The sequence below is a fragment of the Adiantum capillus-veneris genome, chromosome 17, assembly GCF_014529385.1.
Source record: "Adiantum capillus-veneris isolate H3 chromosome 17, ASM1452938v2, whole genome shotgun sequence".
Lineage (NCBI taxonomy): Eukaryota > Viridiplantae > Streptophyta > Polypodiopsida > Polypodiales > Pteridaceae > Adiantum > Adiantum capillus-veneris.
The window spans coordinates 89,267,786-89,290,508 of record NC_140947.1 but is presented as its reverse complement, the minus strand read 5'-3'; the positions used below and the strand labels follow the sequence as shown (position 1 = coordinate 89,290,508).

Genomic DNA, 22,723 nt, shown 5'->3' with positions numbered 1-22,723 from the left:
CATAACTAAATTTCTTTGAAATGGCCCTTGAAAACAATTTTTTAAACATTATTTTATCAAGTAGACATTTTTAGACTTAAGAAAAGGTACTATCACTAAAAACCCATGATCATTATTTAACATGTCTGAAGATCACCTATATAGAGGTGGAAAAAAACATGTATTTCTTTATTTAAAAATTGGGGTGGAAGAAGACATCACCAAAAAAGATCAAAAGCCGATACACCCTAACCAGTTGTCCATACAAGCGGTATAAATGGGCGGCTTCCTTAGGATAAAAAATGATGTCCTAACATATGTAGAAACATAGGCATGAATGGAGTGGAGACCCATAGCAATATAGCCAACACCAATCTTTACTTCAATAGAAACATATATTAAGTAATCATAAGTGGTCTTGAGACAAGTTGTTTGTAGAGAAGAGAATTTGCAAGAGAAAGGCCTAAATCTAGCCCCAAACTCCATGGCACCTCTCTTGTGGAGTTGGTATTTAATATATTTTTTGTGAGTTTAAGGTGCCAAAAATTGAGGCCCCTCTTTTTACAACCACTTCACTTTTGTAAATGACTGAAGCTCATTATTTCTTGTATGACCCATAAGAGGAGTTCCCACTACAATTATTTACAGAGCCATAGTGGCCTATTGAAATGAAATTCTAAAATATTGTGCGAATATAACATGGCCAAGAGTAATTGCCATCGCCTCTTCATCAACTTCCCGCATTCCACTCATATCCACGCATTCACACTGAGTAGAGCTACACATTAGGTGGCCGAGTACGTCAACTCTCAATGGCTTGGTTCTATCATCGAAATAATCCACCACACCATGGTTGCTTTGCACATCAATTTTCAACAAGGGGCTAGATGGAATGTCAAGCCCATGGAAAGCAAAGACAAAAGTGATGCAAAGGGAAAAACCAGTGCCCAAAATTCTTTCCAAGGCAATTCCAACAACAACAACAACAATCGGTCCAAGGAGAAGGGAGTTTACAAAGGTAAAAACAAACTCTCTCCTAAAGAGCTTGAAGCTTTTTTCAAGGACCATAAATGTTTCAAGTGTGGGGAGTAAGGACATGGTTATCGTTCTTGCCCCAAGAGAAATGCCCACAATGAGACTCCTAGAGATTTCACTATCGAAGCTCTAAACGAGGATGCTCATTGTAAAGGATCCCCTCTCTCCTATGCTTGGGGAAAGGTAAGGGAGCATGATGCCTTCATCTTGTTGGACCCTAGCTCTACTCACAACTTCGTATCAACGGAGTTAGCCACCAAGTTGGGCATTCAAGCTTTTGAGATGAGAGATATTGTAACTGCCAACACCGCTTTCAAGAGACAACAAGCCTCCGTTACTCCATTGATTGGGAAGTTGAGGCTTCATATTCCAAGTATCCTTAGGTCATATTATCTCTCAAGATGGTATCCTTGGAATCTACATGAGCTAAGAAGCTTTATTGGTATGTGTGCATACTATAGACGATTCATAGCAAAACTTTCTCAAATAGCATGACCATTACATGACTTAACAAAGAAAAACGTTTTCATGGATTGCTAAGGAGCAAAATTCTTTTGACAAGCTCAAAGAGAAGCTTACCTCCCAACCAATCCTCATGCTTCCGAGTCTCTCAAAGCCATTTGAGGTCCAATGTGATGCTTGTGGTAATTGTTAAGAAGGGCATGCCATAGCATATGAGAGTTGAAGGCTCAATACCGATGAACAGGTCTTCAACATTTATGAGAAAGAGCTTTTAGCTGTTCTACATGCCCTAGACACATGGAAGCAGTATCTATTGGGGACTCCATTTAATTTACAAACAGACCACCAAAGTCTCAAGTACTTCATGCGCAAACCAAGCTTTTTGACAAACAAATGAGGTGGGTAAATTTTCTTTCACAATTTTATTTTCATATTACTCACAGTACTAGTAAGCACAATCAAATGGCCAATGCACTTTCACGACGACCAAAAGTTAACGCAGTGTCTATAGCTACTCACATTGATCTATCTTCTATGATAGAAGATAGATCAATGTGTCTATAGCTACTCACATTGATCTATCTTCTATGATAGATGAGTATTCTACTGACCCTGACTTTAAAGACATAATGTCAGCCCTTGCTTTGGGGAAGAAAGAGGAACCATTCACCTTGCAAGATGGTTATCTTCTCCATGGCAATAGGCTATGTGTTATTCACTCTCTTCGTGAGAAAGTTATGTATGAATTCCATGCTCCTCCCTATGCGGGGCATAGAGGCATTCAACCTACTCTTCGAGGAGTAGAGACGTACTTCTATTGGCCTACCATGAAAGTGGACATACAAGAGTATGTTTCAAATTGTGTGGTATGCCAAAAGACCAAGTATGAGAGAGGGAAGCAACCTACATTACTCCAGTCATTGCCTATCCCAAATTCACCATTGGAGAGTATATCCATGGATTTTATCTTTGGATTACCCAAGTCTATCCATGGGAATACGAGAATATGGACAATAGTTGACAGGTTTAGCAAGCAAGCACACTTTATTCCTGTCAGAAAGACTATTAAGGCACACCAAATGGCAACTCTCTTCATATTTCAGATTTTCAAACACCATGACCAACATCCATCGTGTCCGATAGAGATTCTAGAATGACCAATAATTTTTGGAAAGGTCTCTTTGAAAATCTAGGTACAAGATTGAATTTCTCTTTGGCCTATCGCCCACAAACGGATGGCCAAAGTGAGATAGCCAATCTTACGATACTCGATCTACTAAAGACTTATGTTACAGAAGTAGATCAATGCTCACAATGGAAAAAGTACTTACCTCTTATAGAGTATGCGTACAATAATACTATCCATACTTCTATAGGAAAAGCACCTTTTGAAATTATTGAGGGAATACCTAAAAGTCCCTTGCTACTTAAAGTACATGGGAAGATCTTTGCTGCCAACGATGAGTATAGCCGTGACCTACAAGAATCTTTCAAAAGATAAGGAGGCTATATCCATCTCTCAAAAAAGGAAAAAAGCTGCTGATTAAGAGCACATAAGGGCCTTAACGTTCAAAGAAAATGATTGGGTCTTACTTAAGTTTCCCAAAGCTCGATTGAGGCAAACGTTGGGTAAAAATCCTATAGGCCATCAAAAGTATTATGCTAAACTAGCAAAAACATACTATGGTTCTTTTCAAATCTTGAAGCCAATCGATGAAATGGCTAATCAACTCAAGTTGCCCAACCATTGGCTCATACACGATGCTCTTCATTTGAGCTTAATTAAGCCCTACAAAGAAGAGCCACCAAGTGAACCAATTATTGAAGACCCTCCCGAAACCGAAGACCAAGAAGAGGTGCAACCTGAAGCTATCCTTCGGCATGAAGACAAGGTAATGCGACATGGTAAGATTATCCGACGGTATCTTATTAAGTTCAAAAGTTATTCTTTTGAAGATGCTAGATGGATGCAAAGAATACAGCTTAAGGATAGTATGAACCTTGTCAATGCTTACAATGCTACATCAGAGAAAGCAAATGTACAAATTTCTTTTGAATGACCAATGTTTTTGTCTTATAAGACTAGTTCTCTTTTTATTGTGCAAAAACTTAAATAGTATTCATGCTTAGAATCATATTTGTGATGACGACATCTCTCAAACACTAAGTAGAATTTGTTATTCTACTTTGAAAGAATGAATGGACTAAAGAGCAAACATGCTTGCGGCAGATACGTCTCCCAAGCACCAAATGGATTAGTCATCCATCTTGGAATGATGTCGTAGGATAAAAAGGGATCCTCTACCCGCTAAGAAACAATGACTAATGACTAAGGCTTTATCTCTTCTACCTCATAGTCGAGGACGACTATGATTTCAAGAGAGAGGTAATGTCATAAAATCTAATATCTAACAAACCCAAATGATTTTCTCGTATTAAATTGATCATTTAATGTGGGAGAATAAATGGGAACAAGGGTTAGAATATAGACATGTGCTTACAGATCTATCTCAACACGAGAGATGGTCTGTCAAAGAGCAAGGCTAGCCAATGGAGCTTAAGACCTTAGGGTTAGCTTCAGTGAAGAGCTCCAAGGGCTAGTGTTAAAAGTCCTTTAACCTTAGGTAAGCTAGGGTTTCGCTTTTGCTAGGAACCCGACCCAAGCTTGCGGTGCTTGTCGTGCTTGCTGACTAAGATGCTTGAGGTGCTTGTTGTGCTTGATGACTAAGATGCTTGAGGTGCGTGTTGTGCTTGCCGACTAGGGGACTTGAGGTGCTTGTGGGAGCACTACCCAAGCTTGAGGTGCTTTGTCGTGCTTGCTGACTAAGATGCTTGTGTTCCAAAGAACAAAATCCCTACAAAGGAGAGGGTGAGCCCTAAATCTAGGGGGGTGAGAGAGAAAAAACACACACACATACACACACACACACACACAAAGTAAGCACAAGCCTCAAGAGGCAGCAAGGACACATGTCAAGCCCCTACCCATGTTGCTCTCAAGGTGTGTCTGAACCCTATTGTAATTATCCACCTTTGAAGGTGTTTGAGGCCTTGGGATTGAGGCTTGGGATAGTTAATGCTTTTTGCAAAGTTTATGTTATGCTCGTAATGTATGAAGCTTTCCATTTTCATTGCATCACCTAGGTCATAAAGAACACAAAGATTGTATTGTATCAAGTCTCTCTTGATGGAAGAATCTATAATACAAATGCCTATTGGAGGGAGGATCGGCTCCACATAAATCCAATCCTCAATTGTTGTCAAGTTCTCTAAACTCTCTCTCTTGCAAAATTATTGCTTATGCCAAGTTCACTAAGTACTATGATTATGTTGCTACCATCAATTAAGTTCGACCTCTATGTTCTCAAAGTAGTCTCACAAAAATGCTTTCTTTTATTCTCCTAATTCCGCCATTCTCAAAGTTCATAGGCCATTTCCATTACATATGACCATGATCAAAAGTTCAAGAGACATTTTGAAGAGTGATTCTATAGAGGTTGGGTGCTATATCTATCAAGTATCATTAATCATCCTTAGACTGCCGATAAAATAGAGTTGGTTGCTCGAGTCTTGAAAGATACACTATGAGCATATGTTATGATACACGAATCAAATTGGATAGAATGCTTATTTATCATTGCTTATGATTGGTTGATAAGATATCCGTTACGAATTTTGGACACTATCAATTGGATATATGAGAAATTTCCCACCAAAATGTTAGTTATATGTGGTTTCTCCCACTTTTGAGGCAAGTGAGCATGAAGGTTGGCAAGGTGTTTTGGACCATTCATGCTACTTAAGAAAGCAGGTGGATAGCCTACAATATAGATCCACCACAATATTATCGTGTTTATCTAACCTTCTAGGTAGGCGACCAAAACTACTTTTTTTGGGTTCATTAAGCGGCATCTACGCAGATGCTTTGTTGCTTTAATATGAAAAGGCAGTGGGAGGAAATATTTGGGGAGGGTTGAGGGCACGTGGTGGAGAGAGACAGTAGATTTTTTTAAGTGGGTCAATTCACTGCTGCAAAAGCATCCGCATGGGAGTCGCGGCATGGCGAGCTGCAGGCGGGCAGAGTCTGTAGTGGGTCGCCCGGGTACAAGGGGCACAGACTCTCTCTCTCTTTCTCTCTATGTGTTGCCTCAGGTGCCAGGAACGCAGGGTCAACAGGAGGAGATTCAGCCTCTCTCTCTCTCTCTCTCTCTCTCTCTCTCTCTCTCTGTGTTGCTGTAGGTTACGATGCTCAGGTCCAGTGCAGCGCAGGTGGGACTGGGTCCAAGGAGAAGCCGAAGACCAGAGTGTCGGCAAGGATGATGGTTGCGAGTATGCATCAAATGCGGACCAGCTCGAGATGGGGGGATTGAAGGGCGTTCAACTGCAGTGTTTTGCTGCGACCAAGTGTACAGGCTTGTCCAGGTACTGTAGCATGGAGAGATTGAACTGCTTGATGGCGAAAGTTGGGACTGTCCGATTGCAGGTGCTGTTCAAGGTTCCAAGGCGCCAAGGCCCTCCTTTGTGCAGGAATCGATTGCGATGTGATGGAACCGTGTGAATCGGTTGCAACTCAATGTTAGTTTTAAAAGTTAAGGCCTTGTCGGAATCTTCCTAGCTAATTAATTAATTGATGTGGAAGATAGACCCACTAGAAATTAGTAGTATGAGAGTAGCTTGAGGAAACAACTTGGTGATGCTTCTAATCTCATGGAAATAGATGTAAACATCAATTTACATCTTGAAACTCTAACTAAGCTTGTGAAATGTACATATACATAGATGAATCCAGGATAAGCTTGTGAAATGTACATAGTTTGAAATTTGATGAGGAATGTACAAGGCTTAGCTGGAGTTGTGCTAGGCTTTGCTACAATAAACTACCTAGATAATATGTCAGTACAATCATCTCTAAACAAGCTCGAATAGGAGGGTCTATGTGCCCTTTTGGACACAAAGCTCAGCCAGGAATGGACAGACTTAATTGATGGTAAGCTGCACTATTCATACTAGTAAGTTGTACACCCAGAGGGTGTCATGGGAGCATCGGAACATACCTATAAATGTATTCCGTACTTAACAAACGCCAACTCCAATTGGGTCAACAAGCACAAAGGGCAATTATGACCTGACAAAGTGCACACCCTAGCGAGGGTGACTACATCTGCATGTGTTGGCTAACACTTTTAACCCACATAAGGCCTTCGTTAAGCATGTAACTCTTGGGAACAATTGTGGACCGTTGGTCTATTAGTGCCACATAGCAACTAATGAATACCTCCTCTCTTCTTTTTGGCCTACCTATGACCTTAGGAAGCATGGAATTCTTGGAAGCAATTATAGACCATCAGATAAAGCTTGTCGACTAGCTACTAAATGTTGGCATTGTTCTCTTTCTGTATCTTACAAAGAGAGGTCTATGTCACCCAGTGTGAGAGATGATTGACCATTGTTTCTTAGATGGGCATTGCATAATGGGTTGGAGACGCTCTTTCTTGTAATCTTATGTAGGCCATTGTGACTTTTCGCTCTGTTTTCAAGGTGGATTGGCTAACGTAGACAATTTGCATAATCTTTTTTAGAGAGGAAGACAATTCTGCATCATGTCTGACTTTATCATTTGCAAGACAAATCTGCACCATTCCAATGATCCGACTTTCCAAGCAAATCAACCTTCAACTAGCTTCCTGACAATCCAAACAAACACAAATTTGATTGTTTACACAAGAACTGAATAGATGTTCTTTAATGAAACAGAAGGCGATGAGCGATTCCCCACTTCCACAACAGCTTAAACACAAGTGATCTACATCTACATCATAACTCTTTCATCAGTAATCGAAGCTCAAAATGCCATGATTACTAGATAACCTGAGAATGACTCAAGGTACTTCTCTAGAAATTAAGATTGTACTTCGCACATAATAAAGCTGAGTCTGCGGTGACTACTTGCGACAACAAAAGGAAATTCATTTCAGACAACTTTTACCAGGAAAGCGGCTTGCATTATTAAGCACATAAAAAGATCAACACAGGCACATGCACCGCTACATCAGGATAGTGCACAAGGCATGTTGAAAAAATTCCTGACAGGAATTTAAAAAAAACCCGCTGGGCACCAGTTCAAGAAACCCCGCGAGGAGCATTCTGAATGTGCATATGGCTCACAGCCTCCTGGATTGGGCGGCAAGTGGAAAAAAGAACCACACCCACAGCACAACTTGGGTTCCAGCACTCCCATGACGGCGAATAAACTTCGAGCTTTGATTCCTCCCATCTTTAAGAGCTGGGCAAGTTCTCATTCGTCTTTCTCTTGTGCAGGTTCATCGACTTTGCGATAAGTTGGTATCCGAAAACCCGACCAAAACGCAAAAGAGCCCTTGCCTTGAGGCTGCAAAGAGCAAAATTGCCTTGCTGCTGTGCCCACAATAGCCATAGCTGCGGCACTTGGAAGAACTTTTGACGAGCTTGTCTTCAAACATTTCACCCTCTCAAAAGAGGCAATACCTTGACCAAAAACTCCGACGCCATCCTCATCTTTAAACTTCTTCATGCCCAGGGTTTGGTAGCTGCTAGAGTCATCCCTCTTCCCATCTGACGCTACAGAAGTATCAGCAGACAAGCCGTTAAACTTGTACTTGGGAGTTGCATGCCACCGCTGAAGCCAAAGATGAGGCTTGCTTTGCGGCCTAGGTCTAGAAGCTGCACCCTTATCAGCTCCAAGTGACATTGCCTGATTCTCAAAGGTAACACGAGATCTCTTGCCATGTACAGGAACAGCCTCTTGCCCACCAGTATGTTTCTGAGATTCTTGAGGGTCTTGCCCCAAATCAGTGCACTTAATATCCTTGCCAAGCTTTGATACCGAATCCTTCTGGTTGCTAGGGCCCTTGTTGTCTCCCGTCCTTGACTCTTTGCCATTGATGCCAGACCCCTCGCCCACCCTTTGAATGGACACCTCCATGTTACCTTCCCATGCAACGATTTTATGGCTCAACCTTAGTGGCCCCTCTGGTACAGGATGCACTCGCCGAAAGCCCTCAACGTGCTTGCATTGTGAGCCTGTACAGACAACTACCAATTCAGATGAGCTTGACACATCTAGTAGGAAATGTTTAAACTAAGACTTGCATGTCTTACCACTAATATAGAGATACAGGTCCTAAGGATCAACAAGCTCTCTCAGAACATTAACACACAAATCAAAAGGCGCCCTAGGTACGACTCATTACTTCAAAATTAGACTGCCGTGACTAACATCAGTAGAGTGTTAAGTGGTCCTGCAACTGTCGACCAGGAAAATTACATAAAATCACGATTCACAAGCCACTATCGCTATCATGTTTGCATTTGACTCAAGTGACTAATGTCAATATAGTGATAGAAGCCTCAACAAACACCCTCAAAACATTTACATAAAATCAAGAGCCACTCTACAATTATCATGCTTGCATTAAACACGCGGATCAAAACACATGCCAGGCAGCAAGACTCCAGCTTATAAACCTACTTCAATTCCGCTAGCCGTGTTTGCACAATGCACAATGATAAGTGACATTCAAAAAGCCAATGCTCTCCCGCAACAGTCAGATATCACAGGAATTCACATGCAACAAATCAAAAATGTCTTTAATCACAGAACTCCACAAACAATAGCTAAAAGGCGGACAGGTAAGCATCAATACTTAATATACCAGCATGCTGCTATGGAAATGTCACGTGCACATCTAACCCTATGTGCATGTGGACAAGGGTTTAGGACATCCTATGTCACGATTGTGACTATGTTAACAGTATTACGTCTACTCCTAGTTGCAGATACGCGAAAAGTGCCATGCCAAGGAGGACCCCTACGCTTGGATGGTAGCGACCCTTCGCCCAAAAGACGTGCCTCTTCGCCAAAAGCCACACTCCTTCGACGACTGGTCACACCCCTTCGCTCTACGGTTGCGACTCTTCGTCCAATGGTTGCAGCTCTTCGCCGAAAGGATGTGTCTTTACGTCTAAAGTCGTGTCTCTTCACCATGAGACGTGTCTTTTCATTTGTGTCTCTTCGTCTCCTATATAAGGAGCCTATTGTACTCAGTTTTAAGTGATTCAATCAATCACACACACATTCAGTCTCTTGAGTCTCAATTTGATCTTACGTATGAAGTTTTAAATCTTAATTATAGATTAGCAACACTAATCATCACAGTGGTATTAGAGCAAATTTTTTTCCCGAGGCCCAAAGGTTGTGCGCCTCTCACCCTCGCCGCTACCCTTTCCCAGAGTTGTATGGAAACAGAAGAAAGGTGACACATGTGCATGCAGGCATGAGGTAACTCACATCTAGTTTTATTCTCCTCTTGATGCAATAGATAGCAGACCGATGTGTGTGTGCGGGCATACCACTGACAGAAGTGTGTGTGCGGGCATACCAGTGAACACGTAATGTTGGTGATTTGTTATGTGCCTTTTCTTGCTTCCGTGCTCGCACCCTTTCCCGGCATCGCTCCCTTGCTCACACCTTTTCCTGAGGCAGCGTGTCCCTTCGCGACACCCTTCTCCCCACACCCCAAAGGAATGAAATCTGCAAGCAACGATGGGCAGAATTTTGCAAACCATGGTCTCAAATCTGCTGGGCTGAAAAAAACTTTTCGCTGGCTGTTTTGAACATTTGCACTGGCTGTTTTCACGTAAGACACCAGCAGAGATTCATTTTTAAAAAAATCAGCCAAGGCTCTATGCTTTGATTGGCTGGCCATTCTCCCCCAAAATTAAACCCAATGTGAAAACACTTACGCTGCCTCTCCCTCCAACGCTTGCTCTGTGTGCACCTTCTCTACGCAAGACATTTCGCACACATGGCCGACGCAAACCAGTACACGATTACGGGTAAATTTCTCTACACATGAAGTGTTCGTGATTCTAGATTCTCTAGCGCAAAGATCCTAATTATTCCAAATTCCCCGACTCCATAAGCACTTTCCGCTCACGGAGCACCTATCCCAAAACCTATTCCCGACCCGCAACCTACACCTATTCGTTATTCCCTTTGAGGCATTACCATGTCGAATCCTCAGGAAGAAGGTCAACAAGATGATGCCCTTACTCTTATCGAGGAGTAGATGGCCACACTTTCCGCAAGCCTCACATCACTTCACACTTGCTTGGAGCAGATGCAGACGAAAACCCTCTTCACGGAGTCACCCTACTCCCCGGACCATTCATGCTACTTATCCATCATCTTCTTCTAAATCTTCAGTGGCCGACCAAGAAGAACCATTCATATCAAAGGCTTCGGAACCGAAATTTTCTCACCCAAAGCATGGTTTCTCAGAGACAACTAGACAAGTATCTTCGTGCGAGCAGCAAAAGTCTCAGCATGAATATTCTTGGAAAAGCTACAGTTCTAAGCAACCAACCTCTTATTGGAATTAACAGCAACAGAAGCAGCAATATGAAGCTTCGAAAGGATCATCAATCGTATCAAGGTGGGCTTACTTAGTGGCACATGTATCCGACCCTAGTCGAGTACTCGGTCGTGAATGCCACGACGTTGGACGAGTTCCCCTTCACGAGCAGTGTGACATAAAAACGCGTTTCATGCGGATGAAACCCCGAAACCTATGAAACGTTTTGCCGAAACGCATGAAACGAACAGGCATTTTTTATGAAATGTTTAAAATTGGGGCTTTTTTTCCAGAAACTTTGTTCAATAGAAGTACTTTGCTAAATGAATCGATGATGCATCAGTTATGATTCATGAAACTAGTGGCTGTGTTTTAACTTTCATCAATACTGAACATCTCTTTGATCGTGCTCGCTTGAAGTCGCTTCTAAGCAGTGAGCACGTCTCTCTCTCTCTCTCTCTCTCTCTCTCTCTCTCTCTCTCTCTCTCTCTCTCTCTCTCTCGTGGACATTAAAGTCTAAAGTCATGTGTGCTACATTATATACATATTTATCATATATTATTAATATATAATTTAATGTCATTTATGAAACCTGTTTCATGTTTTTGACACTATGAAACGAAACGTTTAAAAACCTCGAAACCTCAAAACGACCGAAACCACGACACGTCTCATGTCACACTGTTCACGAGCCATGCCCTACATTTAAGTCTTTCTTGTCTGATGGTGGTACAATTAAAGATTTATTGATCCTTTCCTTGTGCAAAAGGATCCTTCAGAGGTCTAAGAGGCAACAGCTCCCTCGACCTCCCCCTTCTCAATTGGAAGCCTTAATACTCGCTGAAACAGCTGAAGATTCAAAAGATTCTAGTTCTTGTGTGACAACCAAGAAGCACATAACCCTTTCTTCGACCATGATCTATGTAGGAAAATGCGCCTCGTCACCGGCCTTGCAGAATAAAGTCTCTCTCTCTGAATAGATACCAGATGCTATGTTGAATGAAAAATTTTCAAACTTGAAGATACCAGTCCTTATCTTCAACGGTGCAAAGGATAAATCAGATGCATACTCTTGCAACACGACTTCAGTTGCTGCAATTGAATTTTCGGACACAACTTGTTCTATGGATAAACCTTTACACATGGATATACCTTCAAGCATTACTTAGTCTCAGTCTACGACATCCCTTCAGAAGGACCTTACTGTTCCAGACAAACCAATGGAATACCTTGCAAATTTCCAACCAGTGATCATCGCTCAACAGAAAACACAAGTCGGTTTACCAATAATTTCACTTGAAGCAGATACAAATTCAATCTTTTATTGGACAAAGCTCAAAGTTACAAATGACTTTGACAAAGGCACTAATCAAGTTGTAGATGTGATATTCATACTTTTGACAAAGAAGAGACAAGTTGCAGATATGATCAATTTACAATTTGGCAAAATAGTCATGGTCAATAATAGTGCCATGACATGGGACTTAACAGAAAGAGCTTTGGATGCAGAAGCACTACAACAATACATTTCCTTCTCCCGGAGTTTCTACTACCCTGGGCTTTTATTTTAAATGGGATCCTATGTCACGATTGTGCTATGTTAACAGTATTACATCTACTCCTAGTTGCAGATATGCGATCGCCCAAAAGACGTGCCTCTTCGCCAAAAGCCACACTCCTTCGACGACTGGTCACACCCCTTCGCTCTATGGTTGCGACTCTTCGTCCAATGGTTGCAGCTCTTCGCCGAAAGGATGTGCCTTTACGTCTAAAGTCGTGTCTCTTCACTATGAGACGTGTCTTTTCATTTGTGTCTCTTCGTCCCCTATATAAGGAGCCTATTGTACTCAGTTTTAAGTGATTCAATCAATCACACACACATTCAGTCTCTTGAGTCTCAGTTTGATCTTCCGTATAAAGTTTTAAATCTTAATTATAGGATTAGCAACACTAATCCTCACATCCTAGGAAGTGTTATGGAACCTTTGTGAGCTTGTACACAAGATGTGCATGTCTAAGGACTTTAGATTAGTTGACGTCAAGTGCACAACTAACCCTATGTGCATGTGGACAAGCTAACTCCTAATTCTAGGGTTTAGGACAGCCTAGGAAGTGTTCTGGCACCCTTGTGAGCCTACGCAAGACATGCATGTCCAAGCACTTTAACTTTAGAGTAGCTGCATACCCTTTGATTGCATATGAGCACAGCCAGTGTCTGCTAGGTGTGGCACTGGGAAGTGTTCCCATACAGCACATCGGTACCTGGCCTAATATTTACCAGAATGTGAAGCACCTCTTATAGGCGAGTTTATTGACTCATTTATAAGTGACATTTTAAGAAATCGTGGGATTTTCATTGGCATTGTCCGACGCAGCTTTACTCCCATATATAAGTGACCCTAGGGGTCACTTCTCAAGCATAAGACTAGTGTCTGTAGTAGCAACACCATGCTCTAGTGTTTTTGATAGCAGTACCACCATCAACATCCACGGCGTTTTGCCATCAGCATACTCAGCCCACTGCCCTTGGAGGGGGGTTTGGGACCCATCCTCTCTCTCTCTCTCTCTCTCTCTCTCTCTCTCTCTCTCTCTCTCTCTCTCTCTCTCTCTCTCTCTCTCTCTCTCTCTCTCTCTCTCTCTCTCTCTCTCTCTCTCACACACACACACATCGCACAAGATGATGGCTTCTCCACACAACAAAACAACCCCCTTGGATGTTGAAGGCGACTTTCATGCTCACACACAAACGGCTCATAAAGATGGAAAAAGAGATGGAGGAGTGGAAAACGGAGATGGAAGGTTGGAAGAGGAAAAGGCAGGTTTCCTCCAAAAACAAGCTAGCAAAGAGGAACAATGGAAAGTAGAGAAAGAGGACATACGGGCTGAGATCAACAAGCTCAAAGGGGAGGTATCGGCCCTTAAAAAAGAGTTGTGTCATCAAGGAGTAAGTTTAGCGATCAAAGAGGATGAGAAGCAACATGAAGCAAAGACGTCTACATAGGTGGAGGTATTTACCCAAGATGCAAAAAAAGATGGATGAAGCGGAGAAGTGGATAGAGGTCGCCAAGAAAGGTGTGAGAGCTACCGGTATAAAAGATCCAGATAAAGTCGAGGAAGAAGTAAGGGAGCTCATGGAGTTGATGGGAATAGATAAATAAATGCACACAAAGGCGTGGAGAGTCGGTAAAAGAAGTGGAGGTGTTGGAGAGACATCGAAGCAACATGCTCTCGCTTTCCCACTATTGAGGCGAAGAAAAGAGTTTTTGAAGAAAAGGCCCACATTAAAGAAGACCGGCATATTCCTTGGCGATGACCTCACTCTATCATAGCTTGCCCACATGCAGGAAGTAATGCCAGAGATTAGGGTGGCAAGGGAAAAAGGAAAGATAGCCTTCTATAGAGAAGGGAAGGTGGTCATTATGGAGCGACGCTCCACATGACGGTTGGAGACCTATGGGACCAAACTTAAAATAGCAGTGTGGAACTGCAATGGGTCTCTCAAGATTGATGTGGGTGCCTTTGAGGACAGCTTTAGAGGCAGAGATACTTTGTTCTATTCACAGACTCACCAGGCCCCAAGTCAGATGATGCCACATGTGACTGGATACAGATGGGAGACGGCTCATCAATTAGATGCGAGATCTGAGCATGGGAGAAGAGGATCGACGGGGGGGAGTGGGTTAGCAATTCTTTTCAGGGAAGATTTGCATTTGCTTGTACATATTGTTCTGATAGACCGTGCCAGGTACATGTGGATGAATTGAAGGCTGACACGGGTAGATTTCTTTATATTTCCATATGCTACTTTGCTCCAAGTACATCTACCTATGTGTCACCTAGAGGAGAGTCTCCTTTCTCTGTGCTGGATGATGACATATGGGAGTTCTCTAGGGATGGGGACATCATTCTCCTGGAGGACTACAATGCCCGAACGGACAACCATCAGACAATCTTCTATGATACATCGGAGGAGATGTTGAGAGAGTTGGACACCATAGACATGAGGCTGGACAGACCATCACAGGATACAGAATGTACAGAGTATGGGAGATACTTGCTAGATATGGGCACCGCACATGGGTTAGCCATACTTAATAGCTTACAAAGATTCCCAGCAATTGTCGGGTTTATATCGTCACGGGGCTAGCACAGTGGATTATGTTATGGCCACACCCACCTTTCTTTCCCATATTGACGACTTCACAGTTGGACCCCGGCCCATTGAGGTAGCAGTGGACCATGCTCTTTTGACACTGGACATCTCCTTCCAATTCACCACATCTCAAAGGACACGAGCAGGAGGTCCTACAAGATATACTCACACTTCGAAGACGGATTTTGTTTACATGGATAGGATTTATAGACGCCTATGCACAGAGAATCCAAGGCAACCTTTGGAGGAGCTCACCCATATTCTGACAGACTTTACGGGATGCAGCTACTAGCTAGGGAGGCTTATCCACATATACAGCCCAAGCAGGGATGTCGTTCTAGGACTAAGCCCCAGAACAGTTGGTATGATGAGGAGTGCACAGATTTGAGAGCCCGACTACAACGAGAGGTTTCTCTAGGAGTCATCACTCGTAGACAGTCACACATTGCCTTCCGGCGTTTAGTTCGTCGGAAGAAGAGGGCCTTTCTAGCTAGCCTTGAGCAAAAGTTATACAAGTTATTTTTGAGTCACGATTCAGGTGAGGCTAAACCGCTTTTTCATGAATCCTCTCCCGCTCTAGCTATTACTTCTCTGGAGGTGTGGGCCCGATATGCAGCATCCCTATATACACTGTCGAGGCAGCCACCTCTATTGGATCCACCAGAGCCTTGCCCACATGCATTTGTCTTCTTTACAACGGAGATGGTAAGGAAAGCCATTGACAGGATGAAGCATGGGAGAGCTTATGATCATGAGGGATTAGTGGCCGAGCACTTTATTCATGCCAGAGATATGCTTGCACAGCTTCTAGCTATGATGTTCAACCGTGCTATGTGTAAGGGCCGCCTGAGACTTAGAGTTTGTCTACTATCGTGCCTATCCGAGTTTGCCTACTATCATGCCTATCCTATAGGCAGGAGACCCTATGGAGCCTAAGAACTACCATACTATTATGATCGACACATAAGCATGGTTATACGCATCCATTCTCGAACAGCACTTGAGCAGATGGGTAGAGAGATAGGGTATACGAGCAACAACACAAGCAGATTTCACAAAGGGTTTCTCTACTCTTAATCACATCCTGACTCTACGAGCCATTATTGAGGAGGGGAGGTCATGGGGAACGGATATATTGTAGCTTCATGGACTTTCGCAAAGCTTTTGATACAGTACTCAATGCTAGACTGATGCGGCGACTGCAGGTCATGGGGGTACCCAGAGCTCATTTGGGAAATTATGGCTTTATACAGATCAATTGCGGGGTAGGTACGCACTCCCGAGAGGATTTCTGCCTTGGTTCACTCCACTATCGAAGTGAAGCGGGGATACCTGCTATCTCCTACTTTGTATGGTATGTATGTAGATGAGAAGTACAAAGATCCAAACTTGACAATATGCGACCTCAACTTCGTTGATTGTCCAAATGGGAAGAATAAGATTATCACCTTCATCATGCATAGCTTGGACAACAGCTATGACATCCCTACTCACGTCGTCAATGCCCAAGAGTAGGTGCAGGTTTGTATATAGAGCAGTCTAAAAATCTCTTCAACAAATGCGAGTTTGGAAATGTTGCAAAAGTCAAAGTTGACCCTCTCAACAAGCCCTACACATTTTCACAACCACACTGACAACTTTGGAAAAGTAGGGTTTTTAGCAACAAATTAGGGTTTTTGTAGAAAATTTTAGCATGCATACCGCTAGAGAGGGATAAGATTGCAGAGAGGAAAACGTAGCCAGATACAAAAACACTAGAGAGAGGATGCGTAGACGAGAAATGCTAGAGAGAATCTACGAATCCAAAAACGTTGGTTCTCTACATAAACCTGCAACTCGTACAGCCGAGGGGATTTGTGTGTGTGTGTGTGTGTGTGTTGGGGGGGGGGGGGGGGGGGGGGGGGGGGGGGATGTTCCCTATGCAGGGTGACAACTCACATGCATGACGTAGCCTCAAAAAATACCCACAACCCACGTCAATTTATATTAATCCATCTCTCTCCTTATTTGATATTTGTAACAAAGAAAGTACGATATCATGTAACGTCACTCATACCATGGCCAATAAGAAGCAGAGTAGCATATGCTCTTCTATTAACAACGTCCACTCTTGATACTAGATTACCCATCTAGCTTTATAACAGGCCTTGAAGTGGATACAAGATCAAAAAGTTTGAAAGGTAGATTGTCCGATTGAACCACCCCTATAAAAATCATATCACTACATGATGGAGAAGGCTTAAAAAAACATTTGAGACAATTTCCTCAACCTTTTCATGTACAATCACCCACAGAAGTGTGTATACTTACAATTTGCATCGATGAGATAAGCCATAACTTTTAAAGCAGTTTGCAACCAAAAAAAATTAATTGATCCTTGTCTGAGTCAAAAAGAAAACGGTCAAAATGTTAAGCAATAATGTACTTACTCTCAGCAGCAGTCATTACGTTTTTCTCTTTCAGAATGGACGATTGGGGCAAACTCTCATCGTGTTCTAGATTCATATTCTTCCCTTGAGACTTCGTAGGTCCTGAAGAATGTTGTTCAAGGCTGAAAGACTGCCCTTCCGATCTACCCTCAGAAGGAGCACCACCTGGTCCTAATGTGAGCTTTGGACCACCATCTAACTCTCCACCAAGAGTCCTGCTTGTACTCTGTAACAGCCTCTGGTTCTTCAGCTCATCACGTGCCCGGTTATATACTTCCACAAACTGTTCCCTTGCTTTCATAGAACCACCAGCTGGTTCTATAAACAGCTCCCATGGTAAGGTTGCAGAGGTGGATGCCTTCACAACCTGTTCATTAACCTTCATTTTTCTGCAATGAGAATCTGCTGCTGTAAGTGACTGTTGCAACACAGACTCTGAAAGTTCCAAGCTTGCTGCTGGCGTAACAGAGTCGCTCTTTGAAGTTGCCGTTCGAGAATCTGTGACTTTCAGCTGCAAATCCATGCCGCGAGTGCTTGAGAAAACATTTGGGCGAACAGGCTCTCCGACACCATCTTCAAGAGTTTTACCAGTTGCAATGTCAAAACAGCTCCCAATGTGCTGGCCCGGTGTAACACTAGTATTTCCTCTTTCAAATACAGTAAGTCGGGGCTGCTGTTTGCTAGAAACACCACCAATGTCCATCCTTGTTGAAGATGGCAAACAATCGGTTAACACTTTGCTATGCCACATTGAACCAGAAATACTTCCCTCCACTATCTTTGGACTTTTAAAAGAAGACCCAACTCTCAGAAATGTAGCTTCCCCATGTTTTGGTGATTCTCTATCTTGCACATCGAGAACTACTGTAGCAGACATCGTTTGTGTTTGCCCAGTTGATTGATTTTCAATGGCCGGCTCATGAGAAATCCCTCTATTCGGCCCACAAGCTAAAGATGCTATCTTGCTTGTAGAATGAAATCCTGAAAGTTTTTGACAAGGAGGCCTAGGAGGCAACCCAAATTTGCCGTGCATAGGTGACAAAGGAGGCTTGCATAGCACAGGGGCAGTAGTTGCTTCTGCTTGTGTGATGCCAAGTGAACACTCCGGCAATGCATTCAAAGGCAAGTGCGAATTCCCCTGAACCTCCTTTAAAAATTCATGTCCAGCTGTAGGAGCACCCACAACATTCTTAGAGATGGCACTTGTTTTTTCTGTTTCACATCTCCTACCAAAAGTAAGGTTGAGCCATGGACCAAATCCCATTTCTGTTGAAGAACCAGCTGCTGAAGATGCAATACTCCTTCCTACATCGTTCTTCACAGTCTTTTCCTGAACAATTGCACTTTCCACTCCACCATAATCCTTTCCCTCAATTGTTTTCTGACGCTTTGAGGCTGGGCTGGACTCAGCCTGCCAGTTAGGGCGAGTTTTGCTCCCAATGTTTTGTGAAACAGGATCGGGCTGCACGCTCCTAGCATCTTCCTCTAGTCTATCAAAAGATGCAGGCCCTTTCTCTGTTTTGGAGGTTTCAGATGCTACCATGTCATCAAGAGGCTTAAGTCTTTGAAACCATGAGGACTTGGTTCCCTTAATTTTTTCTTTGCTCTCTCTGCCTGAAGAGTCACCAGCAGTGAGAAGAACATGGCCATTTGTTGAACTAGCTTTGAAGCACAGAGCATCTGTAAGGTGAGAAAGTGAAGGGTCTAATACGATTGCCGTGTTTGCAGAAGTCTGCATCTTGACGCAATGCATCTCAGATCCACCTTTGCACGTCACTCCTGCGCTCTGATGTGCATAAGAATCGTTACACAATTATTCCAGTGCCTCTGCAACGTTTTGAACTAACCCCAAAATCCCAGAATGCAAGCCAGGTGACTCTAAACAAAATTGTGTGGTCCTGGCTTGCAAGCAAAATCCTGCAATTATCTAATACTGATTCAATCATGTGGTGGTAGCGATAAAGAACAGAGGGGGATCTGCAGATGAAGGTGGCTCCTGCTTTGGCTCTTGAAATGTAAACACCACCGTTCACAGAGAGCTCTGCTGAACTCTCTGCGACACTGCCTTGTCACAACTTACAAATAAACATGGTACCTTAAAAGCTCTTCGACAGGAGATTGAAGGGTTGCATATATATTAGGGTTGCAGGGTTAGCGTCAAAATGAAAGACCTCCTTCAGTAAAATGGGAAACGGGGTAGAGGTTCTGCAACCAGCTGATGTGTGTGTGCGACCGTAAGTGCTTGTGTGCGGGGGTCTCGCAGAAGGGCATGAAAACTCGAAAGCGCTAGCGGCACGGCGATGGTATAAAAGGTCATAGCTGGCTCGCGTATGACGGACAGGACGCAAATGCGCATGTGGGTAGCGCGAAAGGCCAGACGTGGCCTTTGCTTTGCGAGTGTGCGTGTGAGAGAGAGGGGGGAGAAAGCTTCCCTGATTCTTTTACTAGTGTTGGACCCTAGTCGCTTTTTGGCCCCTGAGTGCGTGTGTGAATCCAAGGAGAACAGGGTCACGAGTGGATGAGGGCAATTTGAAAACGCCCTTTTTGTAGGGCCCTCTTCTATACACTCCAAAAAATGCCATTAGCCACCTTTTCATCTTGATTGACATCCTCAAACCCAATTTCCATACTTTCATTAGGGTGCATTCGCACGACAGGGGTAGAACCCCAACCGTTCGTCATCACTTTTGTTGCATACGGGCAATTGCCAGCACGAAGGAGCTTTTTTCAAGACAAAGTGGGGTAGCCAGCTTGTTTACCAACTCTATCAAAATTGAGCCTCCTAAGCTTCGTTTGCTGATGACAACGGGTTGGGGTTCCACCCCCTCTCGTGCAGATCCTCCCTTATCAATACCTTGTTTTCTTCAAGTTGATAGGTTGATAGTCAATAATGAGAGCATTCGCAGGTAGGGGGAGGACAATGTTTTGCGATTCCACAATTTTATTTTATTTTTGTGAACAAGTACATTTTTTACTAAGCCTCAAAAATGTTGCCTTTGTCAGCCAACTTTTACACTATTAGACACGAGCAGCATTTTTACAAAATCTATATACTATCTATACTATTATAAAAGGGGGAGGGATTCCGCCCCCCCCCCCCCCCCCCCCCCCCCCCCCCCCCCCACATGTGGCAATAGCTCCTTCACTTAGCCAGCTCTAGAGGTGTGTGCCCTGTTGCCTAGTCTCGCTGAGAGAGAGAGAGAGAATGATGAGAGTTGTGTGCGTCGTGTCGACCTCGCATGACTCGCCTGCCTGCTTCAGTTCTACTTTCTTCTGCACTTCGAGCGTTTCAATTCGAGCTCATCCCCCCCCCCAAGACACACACACATCCCAAGCGCTTGCGCGCATGCGAGAGAGAGAGAGAGAGAGAGAGAGAGAGAGAGAGAGAGAGAGAGAGAGAGAGAGAGAGACCGCCTTTGTTGGGCTCAATCAGAGGCAGACCATAACTCAAGTAGAGGTTTCTGACATATCAATTTCCAAGAAGGGAAACGTGGGACTTGAGTTGGAGGTGAAGATGACAGAGCATGGCGATGCGCAAGTCTGTGGGGCAGGATTGCTACGCAACGCCAACAGGGCTGTATGTCGACACCCAAGATCCCCATCGACATCATGACCAGCCATCTTCACATCCGTAGAAGAAGTGGAATGCGGATCAAATGCAGGGTGTGCTTCAGGCTACTCACATGCCGGCCATGCATGTTGCATGAGAGAGAGAGAGAGAGAGAGAGAGTTTTGTTGTGCATAACCTTTTGCACCAAGTCGAGCCTTATGGCGATCGATCTCACCATCCGACTTGCGTTTCAACTTGTAAACCCACTTCGTACCAATGGCCTTTTTTCCAGGAGGCAAATCACATAAAGTCCATGTGTCATTTTCTATAAGTGCATCATATTCTGATTGCATGGCAGCCATCCAATTTTCTGAATTTTGTGCTTCATCAAAAGACAGAGGCTCCTCAACATCATGTAAGCTAGACACAGCCAAAGCATAACAATCTGATGCATAAGATGCATGGCGAGAGCCTGAACGAGTATGACTAGACAAAGGTGCATCCAATTTACTGTCACGCAAAGTGTGCACCAGCCATTTTGGCATACCTCTAGCCTGCTCATTTTTAGCCCTTTCCTCATCACGTACATCATGTACATTTGCATCAGTAATAGGCTGATCTAAAACATTTTCAGAAACCCCCATAGGCTGTACATTTGCCTCATTGGAACTTACATTCGTATTTCCACCACTGAAAAGAGGCAACAAAGGGTCATAAATGTCCTGTGAGCTTACATTATCGTCTCTAGTACATGACAGCAAGGGCTGAACAGAATCTTCCACAAACACTACATCCCTAGAAACCAGAATATGTTTTGTTTGCGGATGATACAACCTGTAACCTTTGCTTTCAGCAGTATAACCAACAAAATTACATTTGACAGCCTTATCATCCAATTTTCTGCGCTACACTTGTGGCACCAAAGCATATGCCAAACAGCCAAAAACACGCATGTGCTCAATAGAAGGCTTTCTATCATGCCATGCTTCATATGGAGTAATAGACTACAAAGCTTTTGTAGGACACGTGTTAAGTACATAAGTGGCACACATGATGGCCTCAAGCCAAAAAGAATGCGGCAAAGCTTGACTTTTGACCATACATCGTGCCATTTCCGTCAGTGACCTGTTTTTCCTCTCAGCAACACCATTTTGTTGAGGTGTATAAGGCACTGTACATTGGTGTTTTATCCCACGACTAGCCAGAAATGCATTAAATTCATGAGACATATACTCCCCCCCTCGATCGGAACGGAGGGTGCCCATAGTACATTTCGAGACATTTTCAGTCATAGCCAGAAATTGTTTGAAGCACATAAAAACTTCGAACTTCGCTTTAAGCGGAAATACCCATGCATGCCTGGAGTAATCATCAATGAAAGTCACGAAGTACAGGTAATTGCCCAAGGACAGAGTTTGCATGGGCCCACAAACATCACTATGCACAAGCTGCAACGTGCATGTGGCCCGAACTGAACCATCCTTTGGAAACTTAGAACGTTGCATCTTACCCAAAATACAGCCTTCACAAACATGTTTGACAGGTGCTTCAAGAGGCGGAAAGAAGCAACCATATCAGATTTCTGCAAACGCAACAAACTGGCAAAATTCAGATGACCAAAATGTGCATGCCAAAGTTTTGCATCTGAAATAGCCCTTGAATCTGCAGCAGCATTTGCAAAATTTTGTCCACACTTGTCATACAAAGTGAGCTTATACAGCCC

The 22,723-nt window shown here is 43.4% G+C and overlaps 1 protein-coding gene across 2 annotated transcripts; it reads right to left on the bottom strand.

Annotated features, from left to right (window-relative positions):
• Window positions 1-7,456: 7,456 nt before the first annotated feature.
• Window positions 7,457-19,859, bottom strand: LOC147437673 (uncharacterized). 2 transcript variants are annotated; one of them, XM_086487168.1, is made up of 2 exons: window positions 17,451-19,859; window positions 7,457-8,547 (listed from the first exon to the last, which is right to left on the bottom strand). In XM_086487168.1, exons 1-2 carry the CDS (start codon window positions 19,201-19,203, stop codon window positions 7,772-7,774), a joined length of 2,529 nt encoding a protein of 842 aa, XP_086343294.1. In that variant the 5' UTR covers window positions 19,204-19,859; the 3' UTR covers window positions 7,457-7,771. The 2 variants fall into 2 exon arrangements, with proteins under 2 accessions (XP_086343294.1, XP_086343295.1); XM_086487169.1 differs by having other exon boundaries at window positions 7,457-8,535; window positions 17,451-19,858.
• Window positions 19,860-22,723: the final 2,864 nt, after the last annotated feature.

Excerpts from the sequence above, each read along its gene's own strand:
- LOC147437673 (XM_086487168.1), bottom strand. The coding sequence starts at position 19,203 with ATGCATTGCGTCAAGATGCAGACTTCTGCAAACACGGCAATCGTATTA. Across the intron at positions 8,548-17,450 it reads CGTAATGACTGCTGCTGAGA|TTGTCTGTACAGGCTCACAA; the intron begins GTAAGTACATTA and ends CTGAATTGGTAG.